This window comes from Chaetodon trifascialis, chromosome 17 (genome assembly GCF_039877785.1).
Source record: "Chaetodon trifascialis isolate fChaTrf1 chromosome 17, fChaTrf1.hap1, whole genome shotgun sequence".
Lineage (NCBI taxonomy): Eukaryota > Metazoa > Chordata > Actinopteri > Chaetodontiformes > Chaetodontidae > Chaetodon > Chaetodon trifascialis.
In genome coordinates this window covers 1,241,002-1,253,501 of record NC_092072.1, presented here as the reverse complement: position 1 = coordinate 1,253,501, position 12,500 = coordinate 1,241,002, and the positions used below count along the sequence as shown (strand labels likewise).

At 50.3% G+C, this 12,500-nt stretch overlaps 2 protein-coding genes across 3 annotated transcripts in view; both read right to left on the bottom strand.

Moving 5' to 3' along the window:
* The window catches only part of LOC139346064 (oocyte zinc finger protein XlCOF6-like), a 341,081-nt gene that overhangs the window by 57,772 nt on the left and 270,809 nt on the right, over nt 1-12,500 (bottom strand). The gene's annotated exons all lie outside the window — the stretch shown is intronic.
* LOC139345713 (glutamate receptor ionotropic, kainate 5-like) overlaps nt 1-12,500 on the bottom strand; it is a 120,881-nt gene that overhangs the window by 767 nt on the left and 107,614 nt on the right. Inside the window, exons 14-20 of one of the 2 annotated variants that reach the window (XM_070984506.1) lie at nt 10,009-10,118; nt 9,617-9,790; nt 8,355-8,520; nt 7,820-8,045; nt 5,144-5,272; nt 2,640-2,857; nt 1-956 (exon numbers count right to left, since the gene is read on the bottom strand). The exon at nt 1-956 is cut by the window's left edge and continues 767 nt beyond it. In XM_070984506.1, coding sequence (XP_070840607.1) covers nt 177-956; nt 2,640-2,857; nt 5,144-5,272; nt 7,820-8,045; nt 8,355-8,520; nt 9,617-9,790; nt 10,009-10,118 — 1,803 coding nt within the window. In that variant the 3' untranslated portion in view covers nt 1-176. The remainder of the gene's footprint in view (nt 957-2,639; nt 2,858-5,143; nt 5,273-7,819; nt 8,046-8,354; nt 8,521-9,616; nt 9,791-10,008; nt 10,119-12,500) is intronic. The other variant, XM_070984508.1, reaches the window with a different exon arrangement.

The window sequence follows — 12,500 nt, the reverse complement described above, 5'->3', positions numbered from 1 at the left end:
CTTGGTTTTAATGAATGACCCTGCAAACGAGTCAGAATGGTTGCTTCCACCCATCCCTGCTGATAGGCTGGTTTGGACTGATCCAGCTGTGCTGTTGGGGCCAAAAAATGAAGTTCACGAGGGTTAAACCATGACCTTTGACCCCTCAGAGGACGGCCCACACAGAGCCCCGCTGCTCAGTCGTGCCCCCCCAGTAAGTCTGTGGGCGGGCGCGTCGGCGTCTTGGGGGGAGGCATCGGCCTGGGTGGCGGCAGCGGTTTGGTATTGGCCTGCCGGGGGCTCCCCGCCCCCCCGCCCCCATCGCTGTCGGCTCTGTCTGCTGGGATGGGAGGGGGCGGCGGTGGGAGGCGAGGGAGCGACATGGAGCCGTGGTGGTAGTGGAGGTGGTGGTGGAGGTTGTGGCGGTGGTGGTGGCCTGACGTCGGCACAGAGGGAGGGATCCGGGAGCAGGAGGAGGCGGAGGAGGACGAGGAGGGGGGAGGAGGCGGGGGAGGCGTGAGCGCGGTGGGCCGCAGGCTCTGGATCCGCCGACACTCCTGGCAGATCCGCACGTGGCTGCAGGCCTGCAGGAAGCTGCGCGGGGGGGCGGGAGGAGCCACCAGGGCCGACGCCAGAGGAGCGGGGGGTGGCGTGCCGGCGGTGGCGGCGTTGGGGCCCCCTGGGTCCTCCAGGAGCCTCTGCGGCCCCGGGCCCAAATCAGGACCTCCTCCCACACCTCCCCCCATCCCCGCCAGCCCGCCCGTCAGCGGCCCGGCTCCGCTGTACAGTTTCCCGTTGCTGAGACGCATCTCGCGGACCAGACGGATGGGACGTGGGGCCGCCAGGGCCAGGCGGGACGGGTGACGCAAGACTCCGCCTCCGGCACTGCTCAGGGGCCGCCGCCGCCGAGAACGAGAACTCTTCTTACAGGAGACAGCGTTTCTGAACTCTGTCAACATCTCCTGACAAACAGAGACCTGAGAGACAGACAGAGACAGAGACAGAGACAGAGCGAGAGAGACAGAGAGAGACAGACAGAGAGAGGCAGGGACAGAGACAGACAGACAGAGACATGTGATCAAAGACTGAGCTCAGGTGGTCACAGGTAGGAGACAACATGGCTGCCTCTGTGTCTGCTGCAGTTCATCCTAAACTGAGTCACAGACAGTTTGGCCACTTTATTAGGCACACCTGTTCACCTGCTCGTTAACACACACAAACCAGCCAATCACGTGACAGTCGCCAGATCAGAACCTCAGCTGCCTAGAACTAAGGCAGGTCTGAGGGGGTCTGAGGGGGTCTGAGGGGGTTTGAAGGGTCTGAGGGGGTCTGAGGGGGTTTGAAGGGTCTGAGGGGGTTTGAAGGGTCTGAGGGGGTCTGAGGGGGTCTGAGGGGGTCTGAGGGGGTTTGAAGGGTCTGAGGGGGTTTGAAGGGTCTGAGGGGGTTTGAAGGGTCTGAGGGGTCTGAGGGGTCTGCCTTCATAAAGTTCCTCCTTATCAAAGCTATAAACTAATGTCAGGATTCTTATGGTGTTTTGGGAAAAATGCATCGAACATTTTAGGCTCTGGATGTTTTTATCTGTGTGTGTTCACGCTCTGCAGCTTCTCACCTCAAAGTACTGTTATCTGTAAATGTGTGTGTGTGTGTGTGTGTGTGTGTGTGTGTGTGTGTGAGTGAGTGAGTGAGTGTCTGTCCTATTAAAAACCGTTGGGGCAGAAAGTCAAATAAATGACAGCAAATGAAAGTCAGAAAGAGTTTCCAGAGGACGACTGAATACAGCTGTCCCTGATCAGAGACAGAGAGTGAGACAGGTGTCTCTGATCAGAGACAGAGAGACAGTGAGACAGGTGTCCCTGATCAGAGACAGAGAGACAGGTGTCTCTGATCAGAGACAGAGAGACAGTGAGACAGGTGTCCCTGATCAGAGAAAGAGAGACAGTGAGACCGGTGTCTCTGATCAGAGACAGAGAGACAGCTGTCTCACAGCTTCCTGTCTGACTGGAATTCAAATGGTCGTCCTGCTCAGCTTCTTCTTCACTAATCAGTGTTTGGACATGAGGACCTGTTTAAAAAAAAGGTTCTTACTAAGTCTGAAGACTCAAAATGAGTGAATTTCTGAACGGAGTTCTGATGGAAGAAACTTTAATTTAGACACAAACATTGAGTGAAATCAAGATGTTTAGCCTGATTGAACAGTTCTAAACAAATGAAAGGTTTCTCTGCTGCTGGAGCTGATTGGTCCTCCTGTGCACACCTTTTCAGATTTTAAGGATTAAACTGAAGTAAAGCCACACAAACTGAACGGTTTCATGTTCAGAGCCAGAACTGAACTGGTGACACGAATTGAAGAGAAGAAGAAAACATGGACGCAAACGACAGAGAAAGAATCAATTCAACACGTTTGTTTGGAGTTCAGATCCATCGATGCCTTAAAGAGACACACAGCTGAGGACGCTCGCAGAGCTCCATGTGTCATGGCTGCTGCGTCCACATTTGACCTCAAACGCATCCTATGATGTCAGGACAAAGTGAGACTTCATGTATGAACGTCTGCAGAAAACACATCTGACATCATCAGTGATGTCACACACAGAGACAGACACACAGAGACACACACACAGAGACACACACACACACACACACACAGGCGGATGACCTACTGAGGTGTCTGAGCTGAGGTTGAGGCCGGGGGCGGGGCAGGAGGAGGAGGAGGACGAGAGAGGAAGAGGAGGAGGAGGATGATGATGATGGTTTACCTCGTCCGTCTCTGCGGTGCGGCGCGTCGACCACACAAACTCCATGATGGCCACGAAGACGGCGATGATGAGGCCGCAGATCAGGACCACGAAGATCCCGCCGATGTTCTCCATGCCGAGACCTGAAACAGACACGGTGACGAAGAGTCACTTCATGCTGAAAGGCATTCTGGGACATGTAGGACGTGGCCTCGCCCTGACCACAACATTTCGCTGCACTGGAGGCTTCAAGGCTGCGCGTTCTACCACCCGCACAAAACTCAAATTTAACACTTCAAAGATGTTTGCTCACATGCTAACGTTGACTTGCCTGTAAAATATTTATCAGTAACTTTTCGAGCTCCTCACGAATACATCAGATCCACCGCACACAGAAAGGTCACTTTAAAGGAGGTTCACCTGTGACCTCTAATTTTTCCTCCTTCCTAAACAGTGGTGAAAAACAGCAGCAGTAAATCCAGGAAATGACCTGAAATTTGAATTGAAATTGAATTGAAACTGGTGTGCTCACTGCACACAAACCTCAGTTAGCAGATGATCGGTTGCTGAGAAGCAATGTCACGTTCAAACGAGCGTTTTTTAAACAGAGTCTGGTGCAGTGCTCACTCCACAGAAAAACACGCTTCTTGTTATGAGGGCAGAAAGCATCACCGATCTGCTTTAAATGAATACTCTCCGACCTCACTCAGCTAAAAACACCAGAACCGTTAGCTCGTTAGCACGTCGTTCACTTATGAGCCTGTTTGTAACCAGTACTGGGTGTGTGTGTGTGTGTGGACACAGGTGAACACAGAGGAAACGCTGTACGATCAGTAAGCATGCTAATGTTAGCGCCTCGAAGTTTTAAATGCTATGTATGTATAAAAGGAAAGAAAGAAACACCTGAGCTAATGACCAGAACACCAACAACCCATTATAGCATCATTACATCATTACACACACACACACACACACACACACACACACACACACACACACACACACACACACACACACACACACACACACACACACGTATACTGTATACTGTGCAATCAGTAACACAGAGACACTTGATTGGTGTTAATGGGTCTTAACAGGATTTTAATGGCTTGATTTTCTCAGGCTTCACACACACACACGCACGCACGCACGTGCGCGCGCCTTGCTGGGCACTCTGGGATGCTGTTCGAACAGATGATGGGGAGCAGTGGATCAATACTCAGACAGGACTCACATTCCCTTAATGATCGGCTGCTAAAAACATGATTTGAGGGAGAAAGTCGATGAAGAGACGTCGTCTCATCTTGTTACAGCGAGAGACAGAAAAAAAAACCCAGAAACATGTATGTGGGTCAATAATGGTAACGTTGGAGGAGAAATATTGGACATCACAATCAATGCAGACGCAGACAAAAGACAGACAGAGACAGAAACGGGACATAATGGATGATAAAATGAAGGCAGGTCTGTTGCACTGGACAGGCTCTTCTTATGTCACTTATCTCATTTTACACCTAATGAAAAATAAATCACGTCAGAGACAAAAAGACAGGTTGGGGACGAGTTGATAGGAAAACATCTACTGACTGTTTGTAGCCAGGCTAACGGCGTAGCTCTCAGGACGTCGCTGCTCTGATGGAGGACAAACCCTCCGGACTCCTCCGGCTGAACCAGCAGCCAGAGTGAAACATCTGACACGTGCTAACATCCTGAACATAATCAACATTATACCTGCACATCAGCAGCACGTTAGCATTGTTACTGTGAGCATGCTAGCATGACAGCGTTAGCATGTAGCTCAGCAAAGCCTCAGAGCTGCTAGCATGGCTTCAGACTCTTAAAGGTGCAGAATGTAGGAAGCGATCACCTGTCGAAGTCATAGTCTAAACCAATAGCATATTAGCAGAGCAACCGCTAACTGCTGCTAACTGTATCTGCTGTTTGCACATTTAGCCGTGCAGCTAGCGGTCATGACCACAGGAGCGTTGCACCGCCTGGAGGAGGTTTTCAGGTCTGAGATGCAGTGAGGGGCACTGGAGGGGGTCGGCGCCAGAATAGGACCGAGAACTGGACTCAAGACAGTAGGACATGAACTCAGCAATCTGGACCGGGACTGAACACAGTTTCAACAGGTAATCCAGTACCAAGGTGATTTAAAGCGGGTCCAACCAGGACTCTGAGTCCAGGGGTGATGAACACATGACGCAGGAGACGGGTGAGGGGGAAGTGGGGCATCAGTCAGACCTGAGCGACACCAGCAGACTGTCCCTGAATGAGGTACAAAGTGGTACTGTGAGACGTGATGGACCGGGGCTAGAACGTTAGCATGCTAACTTCTCTGCAACACAACACACAGACGTCCAAACTGTTCTTTATACAATTCATACATTTCATTGAACTGTAGAGCGAGGTGCTGAGACACCCACCTTTGGCTCGGTGGTCCTCCTCTTTGGGACACTGTCCTCCCTCCCACCAGCGTCTCTTCAGGATCTCCAGCCTGTTGCTCTCCTGCAGCTGTAAGATCCCCAGAGTGATCTCATCTCTGAACGGAGAGCCTGAGGAGGAAGAGGAGCTGAGTCACTCACCACCTCACTCTCAACACGCCGCTGACGCTCGCACATTTTCAGCATGAAAACAAACATGGAGTAAATGTACGAGTCTCGCTCTGGGTCAGGACGCCAGTTTCGAAGCAATCCCCCAGAAGTCTTTGAACGTCACGTCAACCTGCGACGCCTCGTTTCCTCTGACTTCTGTTCACACTGACTGACGTTTCGGCGGCTCACAGGTAACCCACACCGCTGCTGTTTCCATGGAAACGTAGCTGTGGAGGATTGCATCATACGTGGGCGTGGCTTCAGAGCCGGGCTGGAAAACAATGGAAGACGCCTGAGCAAAGAGACCCAGACTGTCATGATGACGCATATTTGTACTCAGTTTGTGTCTTTCTCATAGTTTCATGTGTATTTGTACTCAGTTTGTATCTCTTATAGTTTCATGTGTATTTGTACTCAGTTTGTGTCTCTTTCTCATAGTTTCATGTGTATTTGTACTCAGTTTGTGTCTTTCTCATAGTTTCATGTGTATTTGTACTCAGTTTGTGTCTCTTTCTCATAGTTTCATGTGTATTTGTACTCAGTTTGTGTCTCTTTCTCATAGTTTCATGTGTATTTGTACTCAGTTTGTGTCTCTTTCTCATAGTCTCATGTGTATTTGTACTCACTTTGTGTCTTTCTCATAGTTTCATGTGTATTTGTACTCACTTTGTGTCTCTTTCTCATAGTTTCATGTGTATTTGTACTCAGTTTGTGTCTCTTTCTCATAGTTTCATGTGTATTTGTTCTCAGTTTGTGTCTCTTTCTCATAGTTTCATGTGTATTTGTTCTCAGTTTGTGTCTCTTTCTCATAGTTTCATGTGTATTTGTACTCAGTTTGTGTCTCTTTCTCATAGTTTCATGTGTATTTGTACTCAGTTTGTGTGTTTCTCATAGTTTCATGTGTATTTGTACTCAGTTTGTGTCTCTTTCTCATAGTTTCATGTGTATTTGTACTCAGTTTGTGTCTCTTTCTCATAGTTTCATGTGTATTTGTACTCAGTTTGTGTCTCTTTCTCATAGTTTCATGTGTATTTGTACTCAGTTTGTGTCTCTTTCTCATAGTTTCATGTGTATTTGTACTCAGTTTGTGTCTCTTTCTCAGACTGTCACAAAGCGACACGCAGCAGGAGGCGTCTGGCTGACAGACTGACTGATTTGTCACCTCTTGACTTCCTTTTCTTTTTGTTTTTTATAGAAACTTTTCTTTGGAAAGTTTCCAGAAGTGAAGGAAACATTTGAGAAATGAGCTCCACTTTTCGACAGTACATGCCTACTTTTATGTAGTATTACATACTTTTAAGCGACTTTTACTTGTAGTGGAGCGGCTTTAAACGTCTGTCCAACGTCTGACTCCCAGAAGACATCACCAAAACGACTTTGGCTTTAAAGCAGCTGCAGCTTCTCATTTTGTGGCTAATGCTAATCGCTCACTGTCAGTCAGCACGGTTAGCATGGGACCCCTCGTCTGCAGGAGCCCCCGGGTGATCGCTTTTATTTTCATCGCTGAACAGGCAGGTTGACTGACAGGCCGGCCTCCCAAAAACCCCTCGTCTCTGCTTCTGCCTCCGCCGACCCGCTGTTCGCTCTCCTCTCTCCGCATCTGTTCCTCCCTCCTCCATTAACTATGCTAATCTATGCGCTAACACTCATCACCAGAAACAAGTGTGAGGCAGATGACGAGGCGAGGCCAGACACTGGTGGAATCACAGCCAGGCCAAACTGGAACCAGGATGGATTTAATTTGCCAAGAACAGCAGCTGCACAAAGAATCCGACCTGGTTAGCAGCTGAAACGGAGCCGAGACGCACGGCGGCGGGCGGAAGGTAGCACGACCTCGAGATACAGTAACACAAACAATATGTGATGTGACAGCAGGCCGAACACAGACACACATTCACAGAACTCACACAGGAAGGCAGCCTGGGCTCGTTATTGGTCATTTTAAATCTTAACCACATTTGACTCTGATGGACGAATCCACACGACCGTCAGCCTTCAAGACTCGAAGGAAAAGCTTGACATGTTTAGCTTAGCATCAAGCTAAGCATCAAGCCTGCCTCTGTCCAAAAGCTCAATGAATAGACGATGATTGTTTGTGCGGGACGTTTTTGCTCCAAACTGTTGCTTTTATTGTTTTTTGTTCATATCAAAGTAATGAGAGACAGCATGGTCTTTACACTAAGCTAAGTTAGCCGGTTGGTGGTGGACGGACGGACGGACATGAGCGAGGTATCAATCCTCTCACATAACTCTTAGAAAGAAAGCCAATAATCGTGTTTCTATTTCAAAACATCCGCTGACATCACAGCAGGAAGCACAGTTTGACAAGGTTTTTCAAAGTAAAAGTCTTTCATTTTCACAAATTTTCACGATGTGACACTTTCTGACCTCTGACCTCAAAGCCTTTACTCATTTCCTCTCTGACACGTCTGACCTCCTAAAATCATTCATCGTTATACGTTGCAGAACACGTCTTGGTCGTGGCGACGCGGCTCACGCCGCACTCACCCAGAGGCATGCCGATGCCGTATCCTTTGGTGTCCAGCAGTCCTCCGATCTGCGTCAGGTTGCAGTTGAGGCTGCGGTAGTACTCGTTCATGGTGCTCTCCATCAGGAAGGCGTACTTGGAGTTGAGGACTCGGGCGATGCCCTCCTCGGTGCTCTTCACGAACACGCTGGGCTGCTTGGAGTACATGTAGTTCCACATCCGCTGGTACGTCTGGTACCGCGAGTTCTGCAGGCGGAGGAAGCGAGACGGGTGGAGGTGAGGTGGTGAGTTTTTCATAAACCTGATCTGAATCAGACATCTCCAGGTTTACGACTCTGATGTGTCACACTGATGAACGAGATCATAAAAACTCAGATTTATAAAACTTTCTTCAAAATGTTTGTTTTTTAAAGGCATTTTATTTATGAACGGCTGCAGAAATGAAAGATATTACTTTCCCTTTTTTATCATCAAAGCTGCAGATCCTGTGTTCGGCTTCATAAATCACTTCATTCTTTCTTAATCAAACTTCAGTTTGTTAGAAACGGGCCTCACCATGAAGAAGGTCATGGTGGACCCCCCGTGGATGGTCCCGTACTGGATGTTGGTTTGGTCGGCCAGATCGTCCGGAGACTCGATGGGAACCTCCATCCTCTGGACGGTCAGGAAGGCCGCCAGGTTGGCCGTGTAGGACGAGATGATGATGAGGGTGAAGGCCCACCTGAGAGGATGAGAGCAGAAGAGGAGCTTTAACCTCCATCTGAAACCCTCGCTCCTCTTCCTCCATGCTTTCATTAGGAGCTGCGAGAGGAGAGCCGGAGCAGATGGAGAGCTCAGCGGGACACGTCAGGTAAAAACCGTCAACCTAAACATGAACTCTGGCTGCAGCAGCGAGGAGCAGGACGCCTCCACCGCAGAGCAAATGAGGCGGAAGTGATGAGCATGAGAGGAGAGAGAGAGAGGAGGAGGACACGACGGAGGGAGGAGGGTGAGAAAGTCTACACCTGTGATGCAGGTGCAGCTCTGAACGACTGCAGAGCTCATGAGATCCACGAGACCTTCATCCTCAACGCTGCACTTTGATGTCATTGTCAGACGCACACAGATGAACTTTCTATTACATTTACATCCAAAACAACAACACCGAGACAGCCTGTTTGTGTCCGCTGCCTCGTTTCTTCCTGCAGCCGATTAAAAGAGAAGCTGCTCGTTAAAACTCAAATCTAATTTCAGAATTTTATTGGTGGTTTTATTCCAGTGCTAATGCAGCATGAGGGCGCTGACAAAGGCTACGTGATCAAACACGCTGGTCCGACAATAAAGCAGTTTTTCTGGAGTTGGAGCTCTTCAGCGCGAGCAGCCTGTCAGGGAACGAGCCAGACCGACGGGCACAAATCAGCAGTCGGTGCCACAGTCATCAGGAGTTTTCACAGAGAGGCTGAGAGCTGTCAGAGGAAAGATGGCGGCTGCCCCACCAGTCGCTCCAGTATCACTCCACCATCTGTCTGACAGCAGCTACTGGGAATGAGGGAGGAGAGGGGGGACAAATCTGGAGAGCAATTGCAATTTCAGTCTCCAAAAGCAGCAGGAGGACGGAAGTTTGGTTGGAGAATTCAGCGATGTGGCCGACGTTCATAAGCTGCTGTGAGAAACAACAGAAGAAGAACTGACTTCATCAGTTTCACATGAGATCCAGCTCGTCGTCTGTCCACCTTCAGGGTCACGATCCTGAGGAGGGTAGGAAGGAAGGAGGGAAGGAAGGACAGAGGGAAGGATGCACCTGAATCTAGAGTGTGCGCTGGACAGTCGGTACGTACCAGACGCCGCTGACGCAGCGGGTGGACAGAGCTCGGGGCATGATCTCTGAGCCCTGCTGCATGAAGCCGCCCACCGGGAACCACAGGCTGTTTCCCAGCGTGTACTGGTTCTCCAGGACGTCCCGCCGCTCCCGCAGACACGGGTGAGGGTTGTACCACTCGTAGGGGCTGAGCCTTAAAAAAGACAGAGCAGACCAATCAGAGCAGCCTTCAGTAGAGACGCAGCGAGACCACGAAGGACACGACACAGCTCGCGTTTGACTTGATGCTCCATGGAGGGTCAAACAGTCAGAGAGGCAACACACACAAAGATGCACACACTCACACTCACACACACACACACACACACACACACACACACACACACAAACACACAGAGGCAGGTGTGTTACCTGGCGGCGAGGAAGAGGACGCAGCTGACGGCGAGGTAGGCCAGCAGCATGAAGAGCCAGACAGCCGGGGAGAACGGATCCAGGAAGGAGAAGTAACCTGGTTTACGACCCTGAAAACACACAAACAGAGTCCGTCTGTCCACGTGTCTCTGAGGACGTCAAACGTTAAAGTTTAACGACAAAGCTTCAAACGTCTGAAACCGGATTTCAATCCGAACCATCAAAGAGTTTTTCTCTGCGATTTGATGTGACCAGTGGAAAGTGGGCGTGTCAGAAAACACATGGAGGATTACAGTGACTGCTGCCCCCCCCCCCCCCCCCCCCATCTCCTGGAAAGAGGAACTGGCGGCGACAGCGTTCGAGGAATTCCCAGATTGAACCCAATTAAAGCCGACTGTGGAGCTGCGATGGAGGCGATCAACGGTTTCTGCTCTGGGTCCATCTTGGCTCGTAGAAACGCGGTGAGGCCGAGGCTGAAGACTGGCGGGCAGGTGACAGCAGACACGTCCAGCGACCCTCCATCGCTGCCAGCTTCTTAATGTTTCAGGTGTTTTCACTGCTCCCAGGCAGCCGCCGGCGTCCAGCGTGACGCTCAGCCTGAAGAGATATTTGATGTTAAAACTGAACCAAACACCTGACGACGCCTCCAAACGATGTCACTTCCTGCGCCTCGGCCGCTCCTCGTGGTGATGTCAGACCTCCTCGCGTCTGCACTAAGCCGCTGTGCCTCGGATGCAGCGAGCAGCTCGGCGATAGTATATCGAGCACTAATGAATTGGGAGCAGCAGCAGACATAAATTCACGCTGTTGGACACCAGGGGGCTTGAACTCTGATGAACACCACTGCACTTCACTAATGTGCGTGTGCAAGTCAACAGCTTGAGCAATTAGAAAGATTACCATCTTTAAGTGTGCTCGCAAGCTATGTAGACCAACGCTGTGTGTGTGTGTGTGTGTGTGTGTGTGTGTGTGTGTGTGTGTGTGTTTGTGTGTTCACACTGTGAATGAAGCTCTTTATGCTGTAAGAGAGTACATACTGTACACAGTACGTCTAATACATCTCCAATAATACCATATGTGCTGTTCTGCAGGACGGCTTCATTTACTTAAATAATAATCAAATATTATTTCTGCACTGTTACTTGAGTAAGATTTGAATGCAGGACCTGTAACAGAGTATTTGTACTCTGTACTTCAGTACAATATCTGAGTACTTCTTCCTCCACAGGCCAAACGGATTAACTGTGTGTATGTTTTAAAATATGCAAAACCAAAAGCCGCCTGCAGGTTCATTTAGCCCATGGTCCTGTGTGTGTGTGTGTGTGTGTGTGTGTGTGTGTGTGTGTGTGTGTGTGTGTTGTGTGTGTGTGTGTGTGCACGTGCACCGCCATCATCTGGCCTGTTAGCCAGTCTATGTACTGTGTATAATGGTCACCAGCACTCGATAACAGCAGCCTGTTGTTTAGTGGACTGAATTTACGTCTTCACGGTTCAAACGTCCCAGTTCAGACTGGTCCAGGAAGTTCTCCTCCTAACCTCCTAATGGGGACGACAGATCTCCGACCGCTCGTCAGCTCTGCAGCGTGACGGCGTAAATCGGCGCCGCAGGCCGTTAGCGTGAGTAAAAGCGCGCTCTTGGTCAACTTAATCCTTCCATAAACAGTTAAGAGAATGAAGGCGGGACGGCGCCGTGCGAGGACGCCGTGCGAGACACACATTAAACAGCTGACTGCTCACTGAGTCAACACACTGAGCCGCTAACAGTGGACTGGATCAAACATGGAGGACAGATGGTGGAGGTGAATGCTGATGAGCTGCAGATGTACAGTATCCGCAGGCGGAGACGCTGCAGCTCGTCATCCGTCCGTCCGTCCGTCCTCAGGGGACACGTGTCATTATGCTTTAACGACGATCACAAATAAATGTTTTATTAACGTTTATGGTTATGAGCAGAGTGGCGTCCACGCCGCTCACATGGCTCCGGCTGAAGCACTGAGAGCAGACACAGCTGCTGCGGTCCCTGACTGCGGATCACGAGACACAGCAGGGACGGACAGCAGTGATGGGAGAGACTCTGAATAGGTTCAGAGAGCGTCTTGCAGACTTACTGTTGTGGATTTCATCACATTCTCAGGTGTTGTACCACTTCTTCCTCACAGGACGGGTTTCCAGACTGCCCCAGTCACACGTCTCTGCTCTTTCCCTCGTGGACGCAGGAGGACGTGACGCTCGTGCTGACGGGACACTCGTGGACACGTCAGCGGCCCGCCGGCCGGCCCGGCGTGTTCACACCTGATCAGGCCTCGGCCTCTCTCGCAGGAAGTGCAGACGAATGAATCCACGCTTCAAATTCCAGTCATGGAGGCAGAGCCGGCCGTCCTCCCCGAGAGGCTGAGAAACTCATATTTTCCAGGCAGCACCTCCTGTCGCCTCCCCCCGACTGACTCATATCCCCTCTCGTCTCCAAAAGAAGAGGCAGGAGAAACATGCCC